Here is a 26,876-nt window from a genome sequence, read left to right as displayed (position 1 = left end):
ATTAGCATGGTGGACAATCTTAATCACAAATTATATAATTTTGATATTAATAACGAACAGCACTAGTATAATTTGTAATGTGTAACGCAATATTAAGAGAACCTTTTAGAGCAACTAAACCATTCAGAAACTCAGTAAAGATAACAGAATTTTCAATCACCAATTAACCATAAATAGTTTTAAGAGCTGATATATAAACTTCCTAAGATACATAAGATCCTAATTTCTCCTGAGCTTGGCTGAACTCATTAAGTCCTGTGTGAAGCTTCTCCAGCAGTTGGGTGCAGATCTGAGGCGATGTACAAGGCCCACACATGAGATAAATGACATTACCCAGAGGTCTCATGTAAATACCATCTTGACGGAGATTCTGAATAAGAGAGTTTGCATAGAGTGATCCATACCTGCACAAATTCAGCTCGTTTTGAAACATTACTTGTAAGTTGTAACTGGCAGAACAAAACACGGGCCTCTTCACACAGTGAAGGAGAAATCTCAGCAACTTGAAAAAAAACAAAAGCAAGTTGACTGGGGACGGTACCCTGGGGGTTAAAAAGTTGGTAATATGAAGTTTCTCACTAGTATATTTTGTTTTATGAAATGATATGTTGGCTAGTGCTAAAAAGTAAAAGTCGCATAATGGAATTTATGCCGATGCCATCAAGAGGACAGGTCTCAGCCCTTACAATAGATTACTAATGCAGGTATGCTGTGTCTACAACTAGAATAATATCCAGATGCTGTTCGTGATAACGTCAAAGGGCTTGCAGCCCAATGGAATAACCTCCCCATTCTCAAAGAAGAGGTTTGAGCCCGGGTGTGAGTAAAAGTGTGTGTGTGTGTGTGTTTGCTTTACTGATCAAAATATATATCTATATATATATATATGCAGCTGCAAATTATCCAGCCTTTCTGACCTCCATCAGTGTCTTTGTGATATCAAAATCAATAGTTGCCATCATTTCTAGCTAATCATAAAGTTCCATGGCCAGACATTTTTTGGCTGCTTGTTTCATTTTTTGTATTATCCAGTTGACATATATTTTAGGTTAAATTCAAACTAATTATGGATATATATACTGTTTGTATGATCCAGAACAAAGTGAACATGAACCACATTTCAATGAGATGCTCAAATTTTCTTTCCTGAAAACAACCTTTACAACAAGCCCTGGCTTATTATCTAAAGATATTGTTGCAAACGACTAGAACACATAATATAATAGCACGAAGAAATAGAAGCTCTGTCTTTCCCGCATACAAGCTTATATTAGACCTTCTGCTTATTACTAGCAACATTGTCAAACCCAAGGTGCTAGCGAGTAACCCATTGACAATACTTTCCACAACTTAAGATTAAAAATGATACACAACATAAGATTAAAGAAATGATAGAAGTATAGTAATGAGATTATACCCAGCATTGCAGCCTTCTGCTTGGAGTTCTAGGGCACAAAGAGTTCCTAATGAGACCACTCTTTGAACTACTGGAAGTGATGAGATCTGCTGCACTAGTTCCATATTCCATAGCTGCAGGCATCCAAAAGTAAAATCCTTTTTATTCATTCCTAAGCACAAAAGGTTATTTGCAGGATGCACAAACAGATCATCTTTTAAATGTCTAACATCCAGACATTACACAAGATCAAGACCTGGGATATTAACTTATAATACATACAAGTAGGCGAAGCACTAGCGATACACCAGACAAGGTAGAAATATAAAATAGAGAGGGGGGAAAAAACAAGAAAAAAAAAAACCACAGAAAAAGTGTTTCCACCTACCTCCCTAAGCAACATTTCTTCAGAAATTAAATTAAGGTTTGTTTGAGGGTCCTTAAACCATTTGATGGATTTAACAGCAGCTGCACACCCCATAGCATGGGCAGTGTAGGAATGTCCATGTAAAAGGGCCTTGAGCTGAAACCAGAATAAAAGTAGTTAAGCGTTTTACTCGTACAATTAAGACAATGTGTTTCTTAGCACAAACATGTGTAAATTCAGGCAGGAAACTAGGCATGATCATGAAAAACTCTTTAAGCTAAAGAATTAGTTTTTCACAATTGTCAGTAGACAAGAACATAGGCGTTGAAAAAAAAAACCAACACAGTGACTGATACGACCTCCTTTCTTTGACATGACGACATGGTCAGTCAGATAAACACACTTTAAAGTATTTCAACATATTTTATTGAGCCCAAATATGTTTCTATTTATGTTTCTGATGGGACAGATAATTAACAAGATTTCTAGAGAAAAAATAATAACGCTAGGACAACCAATTCACACAATGATCACAGAGGAATTGAATGGAGGCAACCTGGGAAATTAATATAGTGGGGAAATTATGCACAAGATGAGAAGTATAGAGGTTGATCTAAAATTCAATTCTAGGTAAGACTAAGGCTTAAGAATAGGGAAGATTTTGAGGTTAATTCAGAGTTGAGCTCATCAGATCTAAGAAATTGAAAAACAAGAAGAATATGATGATCATGATGACAATGTAAACGACAATTTGAATAAGAATATGATAATCATGATGACAATGTAAACAACAATCTGGACAGGATAGTAGCATCTATAGAGGAAAATGCAAAATAAATCTATAGTAGCATTACTAATTATTTTAATCGAATTTGAACCCTGTTACAATCCAACTCTCATTTCATGAAATAACAAATTGTCATTGCTGAATTCCTGTCAGAGTAATTTCTAAAAATAATTTTTACACATAAAATTAAAATTCTTTCCTCTCAAAATGCCGTAGAAAATGTGTTGCGGATAACAGTAAACAATCGTAACTAAAGTATAAGGATCACAATGAATAAGTACTGCAGCTTGGAGTTCGAGATTTGAGATACAAGCATAAAGGAACAGCAAAATAATTTTTTAGAGAACAATCAAATGATAATGTATGACTAGGAGAGGGTGATGGTAATTGGATTATGAGAAACCAGCAACATTAATGGAACTGTCCCTATTCTCTCTTTGACAAAAAAATGCTATTAAGTATGAAAATCAGTGTTTCTTCAGTTTCAGATGCGCTAACATTATTTTTAGAGTTCTAATAGGCTATTCTACACTGCAATGTCACAAAATCTTTCTGTTTAAAAAGATGTGCCATTTTTCACAGTTCTATTTCTTTTGTTCACCATTAGCTGACATAAATATTGCTATGAATACTGGGGTTTCCGGCCTTCTGGAGTGAGGTCTCAAATCCTTGGGAACTGCTTCAAGGCCTTAATGGCAAGGAGGGAGCAACTTACTCATAAACAGAACTACAGAAGTATGAGGTATTAGTAGATCTGACCCGACAAGTGGTGGTCCTGGTGAAGGAGGTGCAAAACTTATTAAGAAAGCAACCGGGTAATGGTCATGGCCAGGAAAAATTGACCACTTTCACCCTGAGTATCCACAAAAAGACTTTAGCAAGGGACCTGATGTAGAGGCTTCAATGTCTGCAGAAGTGATAAAAATCCATCCACTAGGAACGATTTGTGCAACAACTAACTGGGACTCCAGTTAGAGATCACAAATATCCTAACCCTAGAAAACAATCAGGTAGGGAATGTTTTAGAGATTGACATCGTGAGAAGGATGTGAAAATTGCTCAATTTTGAGGGGAAAGGACCTCCTGAAATTTTGGTTGGCAGTCCAGATAACTTTTTAGTGTGGACGAACTTCTCTGCAGATTGAAAGGTAGTTTTTTCGAAGGAGCACATTGTGCCTCGTATTGCAAGTAAATATACTTCTACAGTTCTACCTATGCAAACAAAGTCGATAAAGCAAAAATGAAGAAAAGATTGAATGTTTTTAAGGTTACACTCGAAAAAAAAAAAAAAAAAAAAAATTCAGGGAAAAGTCCAAAAGGCAAGAAAACAGAGTACCATGTCAATTTTCACACTTTCCATTTTTAAATTTACTCCTTGAATCGCTATAGATTAAATAAAAGGAGGCAGTCCAGTGCACAACCAATTATTAGCAACCAATGTGGCTGTGCAGGTTATAACATATCCAGTGTTATTAAAGGCTCAAGGCGCACAAAGGCACTAGTAGTCCTTTGGAGCCTAGGTGCACGGCGAGGCGCGCGCTTGAAGTTTTAAGCTACCATATAATATTCACATCTCATAAGTCAAGTCAATAATCTTATTTAATATCAAATATAAAAAAGTAAATCCTTCAACAATATAAGCATTCAAGAACCATAAACAGATTTTGTATTTTTAAGAGGCAAACAGAGCCAAAAAAAAAAAAACTGTTAACAAGAGCCGAAAAAAAAAAGGCGTGGAGACAAAAGAAGTAGATGAAGAGAGAGAAGTAGATGAGAAGAGAGAGAAAGTGTTAAAAGAAGAAAAAGGAGAAAAAATAAAGCCCCCCCCCCCCCCCCCCCAAAACAAAAAAAGACACAGAAGAGAACTACACGAAGAGAGAGAAATTAAACAAAGATGAGAAGAGAGAAGAGAGAAGAGAGAAGAAGAAGAAGAAAAAAGAACTAGCATGGCTTCGTTGTTCGTCTCTGCCACTAGGGCTTCGTCATTGGTCTCATAGTCTCACTCTTTCTATGTTCGGTTGAAACTTAGACTCTTGGGCTTTCTTATTCGTTTATTCTTTTGAACAGAAGTTCCTTCTCTCATACCCTTAGGCTTTCTTATTTGTTTATTAAGTTGCCAAATGTACCCTTTTTGGCCTAAGAAAAAGAATAACCATTTAAAAAAATAATAATAACAGTGAGGCACGCCTGAAATATAGGACGAGGCGCAACCGAGGCGCGCGCCTAGTAAACATCAGTGCGCCTGGGATGACAACAGGCACTAGACCTGTGCCTCAAGCCTAGGCGCGCCTTTAACAACACTGAACATATCAGTATCTATTAACTTTATAAGTTAATTCATAAGTGAGAATAAAGATAAACAACTGCATAAGTTGTATGGCAGCCAACAGTATACTACCAACCGTGAACACCAATATATTGAAGAACCTATTAAATAATTCACAGATTTCAAGTTACATTTCAGAAACATATTCTTACTTTCAAAAGAAAATTCGTAAGGCATGCAAACAGATTACCCCTATCAATGCTTACTGTTCAAGAGGTGCTGTTAAATAATTACTGTCAATCTCTTCTAACATAATGACATAGTCCTGGCTACGGAAAATTATCAGTAATGGTGGCATCCCAATATAACTTAAATCGAATGTGCCTTTCAAGTCAAAGCGACTGACAGTAGTGAATTACCTTTGAATCTCCAACAAATGCATCAAAAACAGCATCTGTTGCCAATGTGGCAGACATGGGTATAATGCCACCAGTCATCAGCTTTGCATAACAGGCTATATCTGGTTGACAGCAAAGTAGATCTGCAGCAGACTGGAAAGACAGATAAACACCCTATGAATTGACTACAAAGATAAAGGTTAAAAAAGAGATGCAACTGAATTACTACGTTCAACCAACCTCTGCTCCCAGACGCCAGAAACCTGTAAAAACCTCATCAAAGATAACTGGAATTTTTCGACTCTGGCATTCTTTAACAAGTACACGTTGGAAAAGCGGATCAATCATTTGCATTCCACCAGAAGCATGTATGACTACAAAAATATCAAAAAATGGGTAATAACGCATCTCTAGGGTATTTATAAGGCACCCCAAGTCAAGTTGCACAATATAAAACTTGCCAAAATATGATATGAAGACTAAGTCTACAATTTAAATACTTGTATGCATGAAGTGTTAAGGTGCAGTCCACTGTGCCTCTGTGATCGAGCCTAAGTGAACTGTGCATACTCCTCTATGACCATGAAAATCTGGAATTCAAGATTCAGCAGACTTCACAAGAAAGTTTATCGACTCAATTTCTTGGAGCAGCTACAACTTTCTCATAGGAACAAAAGAGACACAGGATTAAGGTAGTGGCAATATGAAACATTTGAATAGGGTCAGGTTATTGATGCCAGCCTAGAGAGAGTTCATAATTCCGATAGTATTTGAAGTACCGACAATAAAATCAATCCACTCAAGCATAAAATGTAGTGTGTGATAGGTCTTCCTCATGCATTTACTAGTTGGAGACTAAAACAAAAGCGCAACATTTTGCAGAGATTTATAAGAGGACTGTGAATGCTACAGCCAACTAATAACATGACAAAGGCTATCAATCCCACTACGACTGTTAAGATGCAACTAGAAAGGTTTTCGACGAGAGAGTGTTGACACCCACTTGACAGTCCACAACCAAGTAACATTCTGCAGTAAACCAAAATATGCAAGTAACCAGACAAAAGTCCATGACAGACTAGAAACTCTTGATCTCTCGGTCCTAATTTAATAAAAATTTGGGAAAAGGCTAAAATTGAGGTTAGTATGACAGCTACAAGGATGGAGGTTTCATTGACGGCTATAAGGATGGAGAATTTGAGAAAAGAGAAGAAAAGGCTGACGACAATGATCTTTACTATCAGCACATTGAGTTAATGAAATGCAATGGTGGAGATAAGAGTTTCTTATTGAGAGTTGCCGCTTGCTGTCACTAAGGTGAGAAGATATTAAAGATCGGAAAACAAAAGATGCAATTTCATCAATTGACATGCTTAAAGAGTTGTCTCAGTGGTTTATTAAGATCTTAAGTTCTAAATTAATATTTAGCCCTTATTGTTGGTCCCATCTTCAATCAGTTGAAGATCAAGGGAATCTCGAGTTGCCAATATGTGGACAGATGGATTAGGAAGAAGATAAAGGGTATAAGAAAGGCTCCAATTCCTAAATTTGACAAAGAATTTCCTTCAAGTGGAGGGGGGCTGAAATAGAAGAAATGATAAAGGTGCACCTAAAAAATAGGCCATTTTAAACTAGGGTGTACACAGCCATCCCAAGAGTTGCAATTGAGTTGCAGCGGACTCTCTCAACATACTATTGTGTGCACATGCTGCAGCTGACTTTTGCTAGCCTGGGTCACATATTAGTAATATATTTGTAATCCACCCATGGAATTAGCACTTGATCATTAATAGAACTTCCAAAGAGAAATTTCTCCTTTCTTTTTGTGCATGTCAAACGCATAAGGGATATGTTCAGCCTATCTCTATGTCAGAGCTCAATGATTCAAAACTGGAGATTTTTGTCTATTATTTGTCCGGTTAAAAAAAAAAAAAAAAAAAAACATAGGACTAACCCCTAGATAAGAAATCGAGTAACAAGAAACTCTAAAATGATGGCTTAAAAACTCCCAATCCTCCTCTGCATATGTGCCACTAGTATGTCACAAATCAGATAGAGCATGGAGGTGAAACATGAGAACTCATCATTCATTTTTTCAAATTTAGAAGTTGGAATTGAGAAAACGGATGAATTGAAATATATATGAGAAAATCTTCATAAATAAATTACTGAAGAATTTTTCTGACATATTAATCAAATGTACACTACATATTCACATAAAACAAAATGATTCCAAAATTTTAAAAGAATAAATAAAGCTTGACCAGATCAATCGTAATAACAAATACATAAGATCATAATCTTGCCTGGTTCTATAATCAATGCTCCAACATGAGTGAACCCTCTTGACCGGGAATGTAGCAATAACTCTTGTGTTATATGTAAGGAATAACTATCAGCAAGACTTGAATCGTTCCTGCTCTTACAGAAAACTTCATCACGCAAGTAGAAGGCTGCTAGAGAAGGCTACCTGTTAATAAATTTCAAAGATAATTACCTAACAATGAGAATATCAGTAGAGAAGAGGTTAAACATGCTTTACTCACACATATCTTCTGCTTTCAGTTTTTCAAATTGCATCGTTTCAGGTAGGGAAAGCTTCCAAATGCCATTGCACATAAAAACTGTTGGGGGATCAAGAAAAATACCTCTTCCCGTGTACCTGCAATACCTCATAGATTCAAAATTTAAAACATCACAACTAAGCTGTTCTCCTTGTTCTTCAATTAGATCATGGACCTAGCTAGTCTTGGAATATAAATGCAACTAGATGAAATTTTACTTCCATCAAGAACTTAACTCATGTTTAAGAATAGAAGTAAATACCCAGAAAGGTCAAATGTGTTGCAGCCTGAATGATTTTTTATTTATCAAAACATACAAGTTGTTATGAAAACAAAAATTACTATAGGAAAATGCACATTAGCATACTATTGAATTCAAGAAGCTTTCTGCAAAACTAAATCAAAGCTGTAAAAATAATAACTTATACCTAACAACTTTACAGATTCATCCTGCCTACGTTCCAAGGCCACAAATACGAGGCAAAATCAATGTGCTACGTGCATACCACAGAGGAAATTCCAAAGCAACAGGATATGCTCCAGCAATGACACGTGATCAAATATATAAACACATGATAATAGAATACATGATTAAATGTCCATGTCTAGTAGAATCCTATTATAGATGAAAACTTAATTAGAACTTTGATGAAGATTCTCACAGAAGCTTTTTCTTTATAATTGTACTCGTTACATTTGAAAAATGTTTTACATATCTATGCATGTCAAAATCTACATGTGAAACATGACCGTATCTAAGCTTGTTGATTGCTGTCAATGTCCCAGATATACTTGGACAAAAAATAGACCTCCATGTATATAGTAGTGTCCTCTTGTAATTAAAACCTCATTTAGAACTGGATGAAGATCCTTACATGCATTGTTATTAAAGGCCCAAGGCGCTAGAGGTCCTTTGGAGCCTAGGCGCGAGGTGCACGGCGAGGCGCGCACCTGAGTGAAGTGAGGCGCACAATTGAAAATTTAAACTACCATAATAACATTCATATCTCACAAGTCATATCAATATTCTAAAAATTAATATCAAATATAAAAAAGTAAATCCATCAACTATACAAGCATTCAACAACCATAAAACAGTAAATCCATCAACTATACAAGCATCCAACAACCATAAAATAGAGTACAAATTTGTTTTCTTGAAAGGCAAAGCAACATGTGTTTTTTGAATGGCAAAACAAAGCACAAAAAGAAATAAATATGTTAACAAAAAAAAAAAAAAAGACAGATGAGAGAACTAGACGAAGAGAGAGATGTAAACAAAGCTAAAAAGAGAGGAGAAGAGAGAAAAAAGAAAAGAAAGAACTGACGTGGCTTCGTCGTTCATCTCTGCAACTAGGGCTTCATCTTCGTCTCACAATCTCATTCTATCATTGTTCGGTTAACACTTTGACTCTTGGGCTTTCTTATTTTTTTATTTTTTGAACAAAAGTTCCTTCTATCGTATGATTAAGCTTTCTTTTTTGTTTCTTAAGTTGCCAAAAGTACCCTTTTTGGCTTAAGAAATAGAACAATCGTATTTTTTTAAACAAATATCAGTGAGGCGCGCCTAGGCGCACCTCACAAATAGGACGAGGCGCAACTGAGGCGCGCGCCTAATAAACATCAGTGAGCCTGGGATGACAATAGGCGCTAAACCTGAGCCTCGAGTCTAGGCGCGCCTTTAACAACACTGCTTACATGTAGCATTTTCTTTACAATTCTACTTTTTATATTTCAAAAGAAAAAAGAAAATTTACATACCAAAACAATATTGCAGTTGGGGGGTGATTGTGATGACTTTTGTGGGTGGGTGCGAGACACTGGACGAGCTACCAAGATGACAGGCTACAGGGTGTTATGATCCCACATCGCCTGGGGAAGGTGAAGTGCTATATGTAAGGTTCAACACCCTTCTATGATACATCGTGCTTTAAAGCCGTGATGGTCGTGAACCCATCAGAACTCCAAACTTAAGCATGTTTACTATGGAGTAGTACTGGGATAGGTGACCTCCTCGGAAGTCTTTGGTCCGGGGGAGCCAAAAGTAAACAATATTGTGTCTGGATAGGGTGAGAGTTGTTACAGAAAGATGAAAGATGACTGAATCCCAGCACAAAGACCCATTGTCAGTGTCCCAGAAGTATATGACACAAACATACGTATGAATACTACGTGTATCTGAACAAGAGCTTTATGAATTAGCATGCCAATATTCAAATTAATTATCGAGCAACAAACAATTCAAAAAGATATTTGTCAAGGTTTTGACAACTTTTAGAACTAGATCATAAAGGAACAGCAAGAGCGACAAAGCATCCATTTATAAGAGCCAAGATCTCATTAGGTTGAGTGGCTCAAGAGTTTATCCAAAATATAACAATGCAATACCACTTTGGTAGTATACTTATACATGCACATAAGTTATATCATTTGGATTTTTCTTACATGTGCAATTATTTATTTCAGAAAAACTAGTGCATTTTTCTTGTTATATCTTAAAGTGACCATATTTCTGCAACTAAATGTGTAAAAGATTAGAAATGAATCACTACATGATCCAGCCTATTTCCATTATTCAAAAAAGGAAAGTGTCGACGTTCACACATAGAACACAATTTGGACATTAGAAAACCAAGTGCAAGAGTTTGTAACATTATAGCACTTAGCAACTTTTCATACAAACAGCTATTCCATGCACCTAAAAGGTTGCTGGTTCATGTTTGACTAAGTTAGCCCACAGAAAATTCGAAGAACCCAAAAGGTTTGAATAGAAAAAGTTCATTTACATCACCCAAGAAAGAAAGAAAAATAAAATGAAAATCGGCAATCTCAATACTCACTTTGATCATTTGAACACTGAAAAAAGATAACACAGTTGTGAAATGTGATGCAAGACCTCATATTTTAAAAGTTCTTTGAATTACTGGATTTAAGCATAGAAAAGACTAATTATTATTAATTGATTCTTTCTTTATAATTATGATAGGATGTTTTCTCAGTTCAGTTGCAAACAAGTCACTCTGCATAATACACCAGGTGCTGTCACAATAGTTGCCACTGTGCCATTCCTTCTTTTTCTTCTTCTCTTCATTTGTGTATTTATTTGTTTTGAAAGTAAAGCTCCGCAAGTGGGAGCACTGTTTTTTGCACAGGGGGCATAAAAAAGATATATAAAAGAATCGAGAGCAAAATCTGATCTCCCCTCAAAACACTAAGGCCTAGTTTGGTATGCAGGAATGGAATGCCCATTCCAACCATTCTTTGTTTGGTATGAAATATAAAGTGGGAATGACCATTATTGTCTTGGAATGAAAATCCATTCCACATCTAAATTGATGGAATGAAAATCCATTCCACAGTTATTTCATTCCCATGTAAAACTTTAAAAAATCAAATTTCTAACCAACCGCCACCGCCTTCCGCCCATCCCCACCGCCCTCCGCCACCACTGCCGCCTCCACCGCTGTTGCCTTCCACCACCACCACTTCGAATTGGGATTATCATTCATTCCTACATCATTTCATATTTGCAACCAAACAATAGAATGAGTATGATCATTCCATTCCCAGCATCATTCCATTTCATTCCTGCGTACCAAACTAGGCCTAAAAGGAGTCAATCAACCATGGCAAGACTCTCAGTTTAGAATAATATAATTCTCATAAGGATATGCTTCAATCTATGAACCAAAGGGCTCCAATTCCATCAAAGTTCTCTAGTTCCTTTCCCCTGATTGTCATTTAATATTTCACATTGCTTTGGTTGACATATTTCAATCCCACAAAAAGATTCAAAGTTTCCAAAAATCTGCAAATCACAAATTGAGCTGAAATTTAAAACTACAGTTGGAGTTTAGAGGGGAGGGAGGAGGGGGAGGCGGCTTATGAAAATGCGAGGAGAGATGACTGAGAATACACAAAAGTTATATGTGGGGGAATATGCGTCATTAATTCTTACAGCCTTGCATGTCCCAGCAAGTGACATTCTAATGCATCAGCATATCACACATATAATAAGAAAGGGAATATTTTATAGCCCTTCCAAGAATGACTTTAGACCTCAAAAATCCCGTCAAATTTAGCAGTATCTTCACAGATTAAAGTACCTTACAAGGGTCTAAAAATGTTTTACACTTATTTTACGATTGATAATTGTTTTCATTAGTTTTATTGGAATTGCATATATCAAAAGACCACCATGAGAATACAACACATATTTAGGCCTATCATGAAAATAGAAGACATAGAACATGCCCCAAGGAACATTACTCCAGAAGTTAAAGGTCCAAGTGGTGAAATAGAATTTTTTTGTAGGAAACTTTAGTTAAGAAATACCTTACCATGGTTGCTGGAGAAAGCCTGTATAAGATGACGGTGCTTGTGCTTCCATAGCACCCAAAGTATCACCATGATAAGAACCTCTAAGAGCTAGGACCTGAATTAGGTGAAAAATATATCACTATGATTAGCCCCACCTGCGTTTACCAGCCAATCCACCTAACACATGCAAGGTCACATTCTACTAATGTCAACCAGCATTAAAGGATATTATGCTCCATGTTATCCAATCACAACAATAAAAAATGAGGTTCTGGGAGAAGGCCCACAAAAGTGGGCCTTGCTGGCAACAGGTAAACTAGGTACAGGCAATGAAAAGAATAAATGTACTACTTTGATTTTTCATAAAAAATGTGCACACTGTACTTACAATTGTGGAATTCTTTGCATTGTATCTCCACTCTCATAAACAAAGAGAGAATCATGATAAAAAGTACATCACAGAGTGACAAATACACACACACACACACGCACGCACGCACACATATATATATAATGCAGCATAATTTCTAAATTCACATCTGGAATTGTGAAATGAAGTGAAATCAAAATAGTTAAGAAGCCAGTGTACCATATTTCCAAAAGGTGTACTCAATGCACATTTCTCATCTATGAGCCATATTTTTTGTAAAAATATGAAGAATAGAATAATAGGACTGCCCAAAGACACGGGTTCTGCATAATAAACTCACCGAACGAAAGTTCATCCAAATAGAGGATCTGGACCAGAGTCTCTTTTAATATCAGATTCTTGACAATAAATAGAAACGATACTGAGAAAATCATAATCAATTGGTATAAGATCACACCCATGAAGCACAAAACTTCGACAAGCGCATCATATTCTCATAAGATACCAACACTCCTTCGATAATCATGAATAGTGTCTGATGATTCATTAGCATATGCATAATTTAAAAATAATTTTTTTAATCTTGAAAAAATATCTGATACTTCCCAAATTCTTCAAGACATATGCCTGATCTGTCTTAAACATTGAGTTGTGACATTTCTAGTATAATAGTGAAGTATAATGAAAAGAAAAATATAACAAGGGCTATACATATTTAGACTATTTTACAGCAGAAAATTTGAAATATAAAGATGGCAAACCATTTTGAAATTGGTCCATAGTCGAGATGTAGCAACATAACCCTCAGTTTCCTCATATGAAACTCTAATTGTAAGTTAAAAACAATGAGCATATGATAGATCTTAAAATATGATTGTTTGGAACTATATATGTCAATATCGTGACAAACAATTGTATTCTAATTATATATACAAATAGATACATATATATAATGACATGTCCTCATGTATCTATATCCTTTTTTTCCATATCAGTGTGTCCTTATTATTTAATATCCATCCATGTCCATGCTTCATAAGACCACAAAATTTCTAGGCCTCAACTATGCATTAAATCAACTACTAAAGTAAATGTATCATGTTACTTATCAATCGGCCTTGTTGTCACTTTGCTGCTACTACTACTTCACCAGGGCAGGTGGTTGGTGAGTGTAGAAGAGCCAAAAGAAAGGTAGTGAACTCCAAAAAGGACATATTGCATAAGTGGCATCTAGCATAATCAAACTGCTTGTGAGGCAATGCCGAGGCCACATCATTGCCTATATAAGTGGCCCAAAATCTGCACCTGGCCTGGGTGAGCGATGGCAACAAGGTGATTATCTAGATGTACTGATGTACTGAAACACTCAAGTAAATAACTTAATTTGGCAAAAACTCATTAGCAATATAGAAAGGATATCAGTAAGTTAAAAATAAATAAATAAATAAGAACTTCATCATTAAATCATACTTACTAAACAAAATTTGTTAGGGTAATGACTTCAACTAAAAAAATAAGAACTAGCAAATCGTAAAAGTCTAATGACTTCAACTAAAAGAACATGAGCAAGGAATTCAGGATGTGAAGGTTTAAAAAGAACCGACTGGAGGAAATGGACTGGAGAAGATGAACTTTTCTTATCCAAGTCCCCCCTGTAACCTACACCAGAGTCTGGTGAGCCACGACAACAAGGTGATTGTCTAGATGTGCTGAAGAACTTCCAACAGTTGATAACTAGATTTAGAACAAAACTCATTTCGTTGATTTTTTTTTTTTTTTTTTTTTTTTTTTTTTTTTTCAAAAAAAATGTTTTACTTTAAAAAAAATAAAACTTTATCATTGTATTAGAATTGGTAAAATTTTTGAAGTCTAATGACTTCAACTAAAATAATAAGAGATAGGCAATTGTAACAGTCTAACAACTACAAAAAAAGTAATACAAGTGAGCAACTAAAAGCAGTTTTTGATTTCTTTAAGTGACCAACGAAGGCTTGAAAAAGGATTGACTGGAGAAGACAGAACCGTGTAACCAATCTTAAGTTCTTAGGATTGAAGAAGTCTAATTGTAAGCGACCAACGAAGGCTTTAATGAAGAATTAAAGAAACCTGAAGTGCTTTTGAATGTGGTCACTAAAGCAAGGAGGTATGTTTTTCAAAAAAAAAAAAAAAAAAAAAACAAACAAACTTCTCACATTATAAGTGTTAGCATTTATGATACCACGATTTATGGTATAACTTACCATAATAGCCGAGATATGATAGGCCCAAATCATGGGATGTGATTTACCATATTATCTGTGAGATATGATAGCCACAAATCATGTATTTGACTTTATTTACGCATATGTCTATGCATAGAATATGCAATAATTTGATTTAGTTTCTTTTCTTGTAATATGAGCATGTGCTCATTTTATCTATAAATACTAAAGCTGTGAATGGGTAATTGATCTCATTCAAGCCTTTACGCAATTCTCTCTTTTCTCTTCTTTTTATATATTTCTACTTGGTATCAGAGCCAACACCTTTCCACACCTTTCAACAGCCTTGCTACTTGTGCGATAGCTACCTTAGGCTGTTTGTGACATCGTGTGACGTTGCCTACACATGTTTTTCTGTGTTGCTGTTTTGTGATTGAAAACAAGTATTTTTAAGTTTTACAATTTCTTTTTCACTCTTTTAGGGTTGGGTAAATTGGGATAGTTGGTTTCCAATACCTAGAAGGGTTTGGGTAAAAAATATTAGTTTACAAAGAGATTCCGAATATTAAGAAGGAGGCTGTCTGGCTATATGTAAGCGGGCAGCGCTCCTTAAAAAAGGTATGTATTTGGATTTTTCGGGAATGGTCTGAGGAGACATTGTTTATGGTCTGAAGAGACCCTTTGATTTATTAACAGAATTTGTGGTGTTTTTGGAGTTCTTTTTATTGTCGTGTGACAGATTATGGCAGATTCAGGGTCCTCGACTGTTAATTCTCTTCGCTCACGTTCTGTGGGTGGTGGTGTCATTTTTCCCACCAACTCATCAGAAAAACCAGGACTTCAAATCACCACAGTGAAGTTGGATGGTTCCAACTATTTGAATTGGGCACAGTCTGCCAAGATGTTCATTGGTGGTAAAGGCAAAATTGGCTATATTACTGGTTCTGAGAAAGAGCCAGCTGAGTCAGAGAAGGCATATCCACAGTGGTTTGCAGATAACGCTATGGTTATGTCTTGGCTAGTCAATTCGATGCAACCAAACATAGCTATTGGTTATATGTTTATGAAGACTGCTAAGCAGATTTGGGATTCAGTTCAACGCACTTATTTTCAAAGGCAAAATAATGCATGAATTTTCCAGCTGGGGCGAGATATCACCAGAATTTCTTAGGGTGACTTGACAGTTTCAGGTTACATCGCCAAGCTTTGTGCTATTTGGGAGGAGATGTCATATTATGATTCCTTCCACTCTTGAAAGGATCCAGATGATGCAGTTTTATATGCAGGAATTGTGGAGAAGAATCGAGTGTTTCAGTTTCTTGCCGAGTTGAACGACGAGTTTGAGTATGCTCGTGTTCATTTATTGGGCTTATCTTCATTCCCTACTCTTGAGGATGCATATTCCTATGTGTTGTCAGATGAGAGGCGCCGGACTCATCCATCAGGTTTTGCTTCTGTTGATCGTTCTGCTATGGCAGTTCGGATTCCCAACCTTTCAGGAACTTCACCATCCCAGTCAGTTCAGAGCACTACCACCGGTCCTCCTCTGGGACGACAACGTGGACGGTGTGACCATTGCGGCAAAATTAGTCACATCAAATCTCGTTGTTATGCTCTACATGGACGTCCACCGCAACAGAAACAACAGCCTCAATCCTCTGCACATTCTGTTACACAACTAGTCTCGTTGTCAACTCCTGACAACCCTGCCTCTACATCTTCTGCCACAGTTACCTTGACTCAAGCTGATTTGGACAAGTTCAAGCAATTCTTCAACCAAATAGAGGCATCATCTCAGCCAACCTCCACTTATGCCCACTCAGGTACTATTGCGTCTGCACATAGCGTATCTACATATTCAACACCATGGATCATTGATTTTGGTGCTTCAGACAATATGACTGGTATGTCCTCACTCTTCCAATCTTATAGTATCTGCTCTGGCCAACGCAAGGTCCGCATTGCGGATGGCTCTCCATCCTCCATTGCTGGGAAGGGTCACATATCAGTTACTCCTTCATTAACTTTGTCAAATACACTTCATGTTCCAAAGTTGACTACAAATCTTATTTTTGTTAGTAGCGTTACCAAACAATTAAATTGTAGTGTAACGTTCTTTCCCTCTCATTGTATTTTTCAGGATCTGGTGTCGAAACGGACGATTGGCAGTGGGCGTAAAGTGGACGGTTTATACCTGTTGGATGCTCCTTTGTCACCGCAAGCACATTCAGCTTCATTTTCTAATATTGTTTCATCTAATAAAGCCCAGCTTATGCGTTGGCACATGCGTTTAGGACATATTTCTTTTGGTTATTTGAAACATTTATTTCCTTCCTTATTTTGTGACGTGGCAGTGTCAGATTTATCTTGTAAAACATGTCATATGGCTAAACATGTTCGTTCCAATTATCCTACTAGTAGTAATAAATCTGCTTTAACACCTTTTGATCTTGTTCATTCAGATGTGTGGGGTCCTTGCCCAGTTACTTCTAGCCTTGGATTTCGATATTTCGTGTTGTTCATTGATGATCATAGTCGTGTTACTTGGGTTTATCTTATGAAAACCAAAAAATGAGGTATACACTATTTTTTAAAATTTTATGACAATGGTTCAAACTCAATTTGGTCGTACCATTAAAAAATTTCCGATCTGACCAGGGTACAGAGTACACTTATGGGGAGGTACAACGGTTATGTACAGAATTTGGGATTGCGCATTAGCTAGCTAATATTAAAACTCCTCAACAGAATGGTCGTTCTGAGAGAAAGAATCGCCACATCCTTGACTTAGCCAGAGCAATCTGCATTGGCATGAATGTTCCCCAGTCATTTTGGGGAGATGCAGTTCTTACCGCTGTTTACATCATTAATAGGACTCCTTCTAGGATTCTTCACTTTGCAGCCCCACTCTCAATCTTACATCCCAATTCATCTCTATTTTTTATTCCTCCACAAGTCTTCGGGTGTGTGTGCTATGTTCAGCAGTTGGGGCAAACTCGTACAAAGCTTGACCCCAAGGCTTTGAAGTGTGTGTTGTTGGGCTATTCTCACTCTCAAAAAGGTTATAGGTGTTACCATCCTCCCAGTCGTCGGCGGTTTATATCCATGGATGTTTCTTTCTTTGAGCATACACCATACTATAGTGGTTCAGTTGGTTCTTAGAATGAATGGTTCCCATTGAATATAATGGATGATCACCTTCTTCCGTCTTCAACTCCTCTACCATTACTTGTTTCTTCTTCTATAATTCCTCCTCGTGATACCCCTCCAGCAAGGGGAATTGTTCCTTTTTCACAGGTTTATAATCGGAGACAACAGGTACAAGCTTCTACTCCCACGATCGACTGCCCTGTTCCTTCGGCACCAGCTTCGCTTTCTCAAGCTATTGTTTCGCTTGATGATCACCCCATTGCTCTTCGAAAGGATAAACGTTCTTGTACTTACCCTATTTCTAATTTTGTTTCTGATTATACTCTCTCACCCTCCTATCGGAGTTTTCTTGTTTTTGTTGCCTCGGTTCCTGTTCCTTCCAGTGTTGCAGATGCGCTAGCACAACCTCAATGGCGTGATGCTATGACAGAAGAACTACAAGCACTTGAGAAAAATCAGACTTAGGACATGGTCCCGCTTCCTATTGAACGAAAGGCTGTGGGTTGTCGTTGAGTGTTTACAGTCAAGCATAATCCAGATGGGTCAGTTGCTCGTTACAAGGCCCGATTGGTTGCCAAGGGTTATGCTCAGACTTATGGCATAGATTATCAAGAGACTTTTGCCCCTGTTGCCAAGATGAATACCATTCGTGTATTATTTTCCGTTGCCGCAATTCGATCTTGGCCTCTATTTCAGTTAGATGTCAAGAATGCCTTTCTTAATGGTGATTTGCAGGAGGAGGTGTACATAGTTCCTCCTCCGGGCTTTCGTTCTCCTGCTCATTCTGGTATGGTATGTCGTCTTCGTCGTTCTCTATATGGCCTCAAGCAGTCTCCTCGAGCTTGGTCTGATCGCTTTGGCACTGCTATGCTCAAGTTTGGTTTCCATCAAAGTGCAGCTGATCATACCTTGTTTTTACGTCATTCAGGCGGTAAGACAGTTGCTCTCATTGTGTATGTCGATGATATTATTCTTACCGGCGATGATACTACCGGAATTAATGAGGTTAGGAGCTATCTTGACCGTCAGTTTGAGATTAAGGATCTTGGTCCCCTACGATACTTCTTGGGCATTGAGGTGGCTCGCTCCAACACTGGCATTTTCATCTCTCAACGCAAGTATGTTCTTGACTTGCTTTCTGCTTCTGGTCAGCTTGGCGCTCGTCCTGCTAATACTCCGATTGAGTAGAATCATCGGTTGGTTGATTCTGAGGGGGAGTTGTTGTCAGATATTGGTCAGAATCAACGACTTGTGGGGAAGCTCATCTATTTATCCATGACTCGACCTGACATTGCTTATGCCGTGAGTGTCGTGAGTCAATTCATGTACTCTCCTCGTGCCCCACACCTTGATGCAGCTATTCGGATTCTTCGCTACTTAAAAGGGTGTCCAGGCCGTGGTATTTTGTTTGCTAATCATGGTCACTTACGCGTTGAGGCTTGGACAGATGCTGATTATGCAGGATCAATTTCAGATAGGAGGTCTACTTCAGGTTATTGTACCACTATTGGTGGTAACTTGGTTACTTGGCGCAATAAGAAGAAGGATGTTGTCTCTCGATCTAGTGCAGAGGCAGAGTATAGGGCTATGGCTCTTGGGGTAGGTGAGTTGCTTTGGCTGAAAACCTTGATGACAGACTTGTGCCTTCCAATGTCGCTTCCATTCTCACTCTACTGCGACAAGAAGTCTGCCATTAGCATAGCAGCAAATCCCGTTCAGCGTGATAGGACTAAGCATATAGAGGTGGACCGTCACTTCACTCGAGAGAAGATCATCTCTAGTCAAATTTGCACTTCATTTGTCACAAGCTCTCAGCAGCTTGCAGACATTCTTACAAAGGGCGTCAGCAAGATTGTGTTTGAGAATGCATTGTCCAAATTGGGCGTTTCAGATATCCACGCACCAACTTGAGGGGGAGTGTTAGTTTTTATGATACCACGATTTATGGTATAACTTACCATAATAGCCGAGATATGATAGGCCCAAATCATGGGATGTGATTTACCATATTATCTGTGAGATATGATAGCCACAAATTATGTATTTGACTTTATTTACGCATATGTCTAAGCATAGAATATGCAATGATTTGATTTAGTTTCCTTTCTTGTAATATGAGCATGTGCTCATTTTATCTATAAATACTAGAGCTGTGAATGGGTAATTGATCTCATTCAAGCCTTTACACAATTCTCTCTTTTCTCTTCTTTTTATATATTTCTACTATAAGCAAGCACATTTTACCACAGAACATGTATGATTGTGAATGAGAACATGTATTCATCGATGCTCACCTTGAGCTCAACACATTTTTCATCTGTTTTGGAATGCAGAAGATCTGCAAGAATTCCATGATCAAACAAGAATTTGCGAAATGCCATCTTGAGGGCAATTTCAATAGCTGTAGATCCATTATCGGAAAAGAATGTCCGAGAAGCCCATCCTGCAAGGAAACAAAATGTTTTGAGGTACCTTTATCAATAAGACTTAATAGTAATCAATATCAGAAATGTAGCGCTGTTATAAGCAGCACTTATGCATAGATCAAGTTCAAGGAATTTGAGAGGGAAGAGACGGAGACAAAGAGAAATAAGATTTGGATATTATATATTTGATACTATTCTTTAAGTGCCAATATGGATAACAATATATATGTACAATTAACATTGTGAGAACTCTGCCTGTCTCACGTAGTGTCTTGTCCTTACAGCTAGTCCCAACTCTGGAAAAACGATAAGGGTTGTGTTAGACAGCTGACAGCCAGTGAAACATGTTTGTCGGGCCCTATAAAAATTAAGTCTGAAATATTCCGATAAGTATTTGAATGTTCCCTGAAACAACATGTTGCATAAACTCTCAGGTGCTTGGAGACATGGAAGGAGTGATTCACTAACACCCAGATGCAGTGAAAAGTGGGTTAGGGTTCCTGCACTACCTTGTACGAGAGCGGGTAAAGAAGTTTGCTTAGGATATTAGAGCATACAGATGAATTAATTAAAGGAATATTAGAGGAGAAAATTCAATTATAGCAAAAGTCGTGTAGGAAAAGGCTTTGGAGGTATGAAATGTGCATGTTGAGCAAAGATTTGGAGATAGTAATGACGCAAGGAATGCTGTTCTAAACTTCAGTGTGACTGAGTATCACATGATCTTATGATAGCATAAATTACCTACTTTAATAAGAGAGATAAACATTTAATAAATTACAAGTGGAATTAAAAAAAAAATCAAATTAATAATTTCTAACTAAAAGAGTAAATCATCTAACATACAGAAAAAGGTTTTTCTGAGAGAAAGCTTATTCTGAGAGAAAGCTTATCATTGCAACAAAGGTTGACAAGTTTAGATGTATGTACTAAAGGACAATCAAGAAAACAGAAAAGGAGAATAAATGTAAAAATAACTGGGTAGTGAATTTTAAACGAATTTTTTTTTTTAAGAATAATAGCAAAAGAAGAAACATAGAATTAAGAAGATGAAATGTAATGAAGGATATGATAACCTGGTGTACTAATAGAATATCAAAAAGATCATTGATTGAATAATCAAAAAAGAGGATGAACTCTATCTGACGGTGGGACAAGAATGTCCGGACTTAGTAAAGTAAAAAAAAAAAAAAAAAAAGGAATGATATAAAAGATGGCCAAAAAACACTTAAATATATTTTTTTTCCAGAAAATACAAGTATACAAACAAGGAAATTATAAAGGTAATAAAAGACACTAAGACCATATTGCAATCTTTATTCTAAACTAGATATAAAGGATGGGTAAGACCATATTGCAATCTTTATTCTAAACTAGATATAAAGGATGGGTAAAAGAATATATACATACTACGTTAAGAAAGAGGGAAATTAGATAGAGTTGAGTTGAATTGAGTTGAGTATTAGCCATCGTCGTCCATTTCTCCACTTCTCTATAAATAATTCTTTTATCAGTAGTTCACAACCTACGGATTACTTCAAGAAGAGAAAAAAGAATAATCACTTTCAGAGAAGTAGCTTCTCAATTCTACAAATTAACAAAAATTGCAACTAATTTTTCTTTATATTTGTCAACAATATAGGAAACAAACTGCCAATGGAGCAAATAACCTTAGTTAGATTCACGAGTTATTCAATCATGCCATGTCTTCATTATGTAATGTATCAAGTGATACTTGAGACTACACACCAGTAATTAATTTTTTTATTTAAGTTGGGTACTCAAATAAAAAATCCATATTGATTCATGATGATACTAACAAATTGGGAGATAAATCTTAGCAAAACCAATTTATTACACCAAGCCAAAGCAAAGAAGTGATATTTAATTGACTTAAATTTCCCCAAATGAACCAAGAGCATATTGTAAATTTCTAACATGATTTAAAGTGCATGTCCTTGGAAGAATTTCAATCATAATAAACAGATCAAACACGGGAGAGAGAGAGAGAGAGAGTATGACATGGAAGGTAAAATGCAGGTAATCATTATTTAGTATTTACAATATTCTTGAATTAGCAATCAAGCGAAATTTAAGTAAACAAAGAACGAACCTAAAAGAAATAGAGGTGAAGCTCTTCACAAAACACAAGAAGATAAGAAATTCCTAACTCATGGATTCTACACTTATCATCTGCAATATTCTTGGCAAATAGTGTGTAACAGGTGACCAAACATTGAAATCATTTATCTAGAGAGATAACTTTAACAAACTAAAATTTATTTACATTTTGGAAAAGAACAATCCCAAAAATCTTCCTCATGGAAACTAAAAGACAGAATGAAAAACTAACTTACCTTTCCCAACACCATCAAGCAACAGTTCTGCACATTCTAAAGCTGGCTCGTAAACATTCTCAGGAAACATTACATGCCCAAATCTTGCAGCAGTATAACCCATATCTCTTGCTAGCTCAATCTGAAACCCAGCTAAACACAACCACAGTAAACAAAACCTTGCAGACATTTTCAGAAGCAAATAGCAACAATGACTTTAATCTCCTCTACCTCATTTTCATATGTAGTCTCCCTTTAATAGTATAACTGAAAGTGGAACCTACAAAAATCCACTTCAAATTCTACTTCCTTCTGTAAGAGAATTGTATAAATTCCTGATCTGAGTGGAGAAATTTGGAGTCAATTTTCTCAAGGAACGTTACAAACTTTATCTAGGAATAGAAAGCCAATAACTGAGAGGTTCTGACTTGGAATTGATGATGATGCCATTGCCCCTATTATTATTTTATAATTATTATTATTATTTTGGCTTTAGATAGGCATTTCTCTATTGTTATATTAAAATTAACAACAAAAAGGCCATTTAAATGTAGCAAATTAATTCTCTTTCCAATTATCTATCTGGTCCCATGATGGATTATGATTGAAACCATACATTTCATGCTATATACAAGAATCTCAAAGAATGGAGGTGCAACAAGAAGTGCTCTACGGTATAAAAAAAAATTGAAGTACAAACTAAAACGATTTCCCTGCATACAGCAGGGGAAGTGTTCTTAGAGTATTTAGTAATTGTGCTTCCCTGCATACAGCAGTGGATGTGTTCTTAGAGTCTCTCTCTCTCTCTCTCTCTCTCTCTCTCTCTCCACGCACACACAAGTAAAAGAGGGGAAATTGTGCAGAGTCTAGAGTTTCCGTAAAACCTCTTGTATAATAGAATACGTACTGTTATCAACACAAAAGAAATAATAAAAGAAATGTGAACATAACTGGTCTTGCCAGACTCATGCAATTGAATATAAAAGATATCTCAGGAAAGATACCAATAAAAGATTATTCTTTTGACCAGATATAATCATAAAGAGAGCTCTGTGGTTGCAAGAATAAATACGAAGTGCCTGGAGGTCAAATGAAGACCTGTAAAGTAGCATCAGGTCCCTGCGTCCACCAACTAGCACAGGCATCAAATTGTTGAGTCATGAGATCATGATTCTTGACCTATTTTTGGAAAGGAAAACACAATATTAGCTTGGGATCTGACAGAAATTATGCTGTGTAGCAATATTTAAGACCTTGCAAGAAGGCATAAAATTACAAAAAATATTACACATTATGGCTAAAAAAACAGCAGTCAATTGAACCTTCATTTTTTTTTTTTTGGTTAACCAAAAATAATCTAAAATATCCTACTGCAAACAGACAAAAAGTATTTACCAATTAAAAATACAAACTTGTATTGCAACCCAAACATGTTACAACACGAACCTTGTGAATGGCAAAGTGCTCGCCACAACGTGAATCTATTACCATAACCTTTTCTTCAGGTACAAGTGTGTGCTGAGTAAATGGCCACCAGAAAATATCTCTTGCCTTCTTTGGCATATCATGTAATCTCTTTATTCTTTCTACAAATGCTGATAGCATTATTTCCTTAAGAGAACTAAAAACATTCTGAGATTCATCAAACCATTTCATCAGGTTGTCTGACATATCTTGTGGAACAGGAGGAAGCACAAGAATAGGAACCCTAAAAAGAATCAATGACAATAATGCTCCAATTATCAAAGATGAAAATTTAAAAAAAAAAAAAAATGTACCAATTGCATAAGAGAGACAGATATGAAATACAACATAATATGCTCAACAAATGGTAGTAAAACCATATTTGTACTTCTTAAATATAATCAAGAAAGAACAGAGTACAAATATATAGAGAGATGAAATAGTTACCTATTCCGTAGATAAGACAACAATGGCATCTCATTTACAAGACCACGATCTTCAAAAACAATAGCAACTACGTCATATCCTCGTAATTTTAAACTTTCATAAGCTGAAATAGTTCCTGAAATACCACCTAGCCGTCCATCCCCAACGAGAATAGCAGGTAACCGGAAAGGCCTGCTAACATGTGTAAGTAAGACCTAAATTGAATGAAAATAAAAAAAAAATAAAAGCATAGTTCTATAACATGCATAGCATAAATCACAATTCATACGCCAATTGAATAGGGGGGAAAAACCAAAAAGTTATAAAGGTCTATTAAGTGTAGATCACATGGTTAATCCTCACATTAAGTGTCTATTAAGTCAACTCACCAAACAATAAGGGGATAGATGGATTCAGAAACCTTCTCTCTCTCTCTAAAAGAGGGTTAGAGTTCTAATATGAAGAGAATTCCAAAGCTCGCTTTCAATGAATTTTTTGCCAAGACTAATCCAATTAGCCTCAAAGTAAATCTGCCTTTTCAACATTATGCCATGCTTAGAGTCATTGCCAAATCTTATACATACATAACCATAAAAAGTAAAAGCAACAACATACCAATCAAATACTGGTTACTAGTTCAAATTGTCCAAAAGACGGTGAAACGGCCAAAATAACCCGGATCAATCCAGAAGAAACAAAACATGCACTGAGGCACTCCTTTTTCTTTCTTTTTAACAGAGCAGTATGTTCGGGTCATTCTGGCCGAAACATGACAAAATCAATAACTATGGTCTAGATTGTTGTATTAGAGCAAATATATTACCACTCTAGAGATCTATGCATAGATTGCACGCGTTAATGATATGTAGCTGAAATTTTGTCTTGGGGGACAATAAAGAGGTGGAGTACTACATTCAAGGAAACCAGAGGAATTTCAACACTACTTAAGCCAAGAATGTTATTTAATCATCAAGAAAAATTCAACATGATAACGTAAATATACACGATGATTGATTGTAAAGTTGGTCTTTTACATCTTAATAATTGAATTCCAGGTAACACCAAAAACTACCTAACTTTTCACAGTTAGTACACAAGGTTTTAAAGTGTTACCATACAGAGATCTGTTAAAGTGCCTTGATTTTGTTACAGAGGGTGTGCTTTTCACAACTGCGTTCCGACACTTAACTTATTCTTCAACAATAGATCATGGGCTGGGAATTGAGGGGAAAGAGATCATCAATACATATACCATTTGATCAAGATCTTGTAATATCTTCTTAAAGATTTCAGGAAGCCCAAAATTTTCAATTTTGTAATCAGTTTGCCGAAAATTCAAATGAATAATTCTGAAATTCATATAAATGAGGTGAAAAGAGTTGGACCAATATAAACAACAAAATACATTAGCAAATTGAGTAACCACATACCGGTACAAGTCGCATTGAAGTGAACCCGATGGCCCTGGACTTGCAACACCACCGGCAGTTTCAATCACACTCAGAACACTCACCTTCTGATCCTCTCCACCCTCACCTTCAACGCCAATCCCCAAACAACGTTTCAATGTATCCAACAACACTGAATCACTCACCATGGCCCCTTCCCTTTCTGCTGCCAAATGAGGCGAAACCGGCTCTCTCCACCCATACATTGTCTTACAAATCAATTCCAAAACCACTGCAGCCTCCTCCTCACCACCCTCACTCTGTAGCTTTCTCTCTTCATACAACCCCAAATCCCTGAACCCACTTTCCCATTTTCCACCCTCTTCGGTCTGGAGACTCTCGACACCATACCCAGCACCTAATGTGGCTTTTGAAGCTGGCGTTGACGCTTTGAGGGTTTGATTCGAAGCAAAAACGGTAAATGGGGGACGCCGGTGAAGAAAGATTTCGGAGAATTTACGGTAGACGAAGTAGGAATCGGAATCGGAAGGGAAGCCGGTCTGGACTGGCTTGAGGTAGATGAATTTGGTGATGGGGGTTGAGGAGAGAGAAAGAGGAGAGAGAATGGAGGCGGCAAGGCCGGCGGAAACAAGGGTTTTGCCGACGCCGGTGTTGGAGCCCCATATAGTGTAAATGGGGTGAGAGAGTGTGTATTCAATTGGTGATGATTGGGTTGAGAGTAGTCTGCGGAGGTGGATAGAAAATGGTTTGGAGAAGAAGCGGATGTGAGTAGAAGTGAAGATAGCAGAAATTGGCAACATTGTGCATATAAACCTAGGTCTGTGTGGGGTTTTGGGTGTCTGTTGTAACTTGTAATAGCCTTCTATCCTTTCAATTTGGTTGCAGCTCTAGCGGTGATGAAACGTTCATCACCTGGCTTTCGGGTAGTTCACGGTTCTGCACCACTGAGGCCTCCCGACGAGAAGGGCCGATAACTTTATGAATCTATTTTATTTC

At 36.8% G+C, this 26,876-nt stretch overlaps 1 protein-coding gene across 1 annotated transcript; it reads right to left on the bottom strand.

Moving 5' to 3' along the window:
- Nucleotides 1-19: 19 nt before the first annotated feature.
- LOC132279306 (bifunctional dethiobiotin synthetase/7,8-diamino-pelargonic acid aminotransferase, mitochondrial) lies at nucleotides 20-26,876 on the bottom strand. The gene is made up of 14 exons (XM_059781234.1): nucleotides 25,902-26,876; nucleotides 24,493-24,663; nucleotides 24,028-24,289; nucleotides 23,680-23,760; nucleotides 22,603-22,723; nucleotides 20,114-20,262; nucleotides 12,119-12,213; nucleotides 7,761-7,876; nucleotides 7,521-7,667; nucleotides 5,455-5,588; nucleotides 5,236-5,367; nucleotides 1,785-1,919; nucleotides 1,418-1,530; nucleotides 20-404 (listed from the first exon to the last, which is right to left on the bottom strand). The coding sequence occupies exons 1-14, from the start codon at nucleotides 26,678-26,680 to the stop codon at nucleotides 203-205; spliced, it is 2,637 nt and encodes an 878-aa protein (XP_059637217.1). The 5' UTR covers nucleotides 26,681-26,876; the 3' UTR covers nucleotides 20-202.

Source organism: Cornus florida, unplaced genomic scaffold (assembly GCF_030987335.1).
Source record: "Cornus florida cultivar Cherokee Brave unplaced genomic scaffold, ASM3098733v1 CherokeeBrave_3.0.0_Hap2_Chr10, whole genome shotgun sequence".
Lineage (NCBI taxonomy): Eukaryota > Viridiplantae > Streptophyta > Magnoliopsida > Cornales > Cornaceae > Cornus > Cornus florida.
Note: the sequence above shows the minus strand (reverse complement) of the source record. Positions and strands in the feature narration are given on the sequence as shown.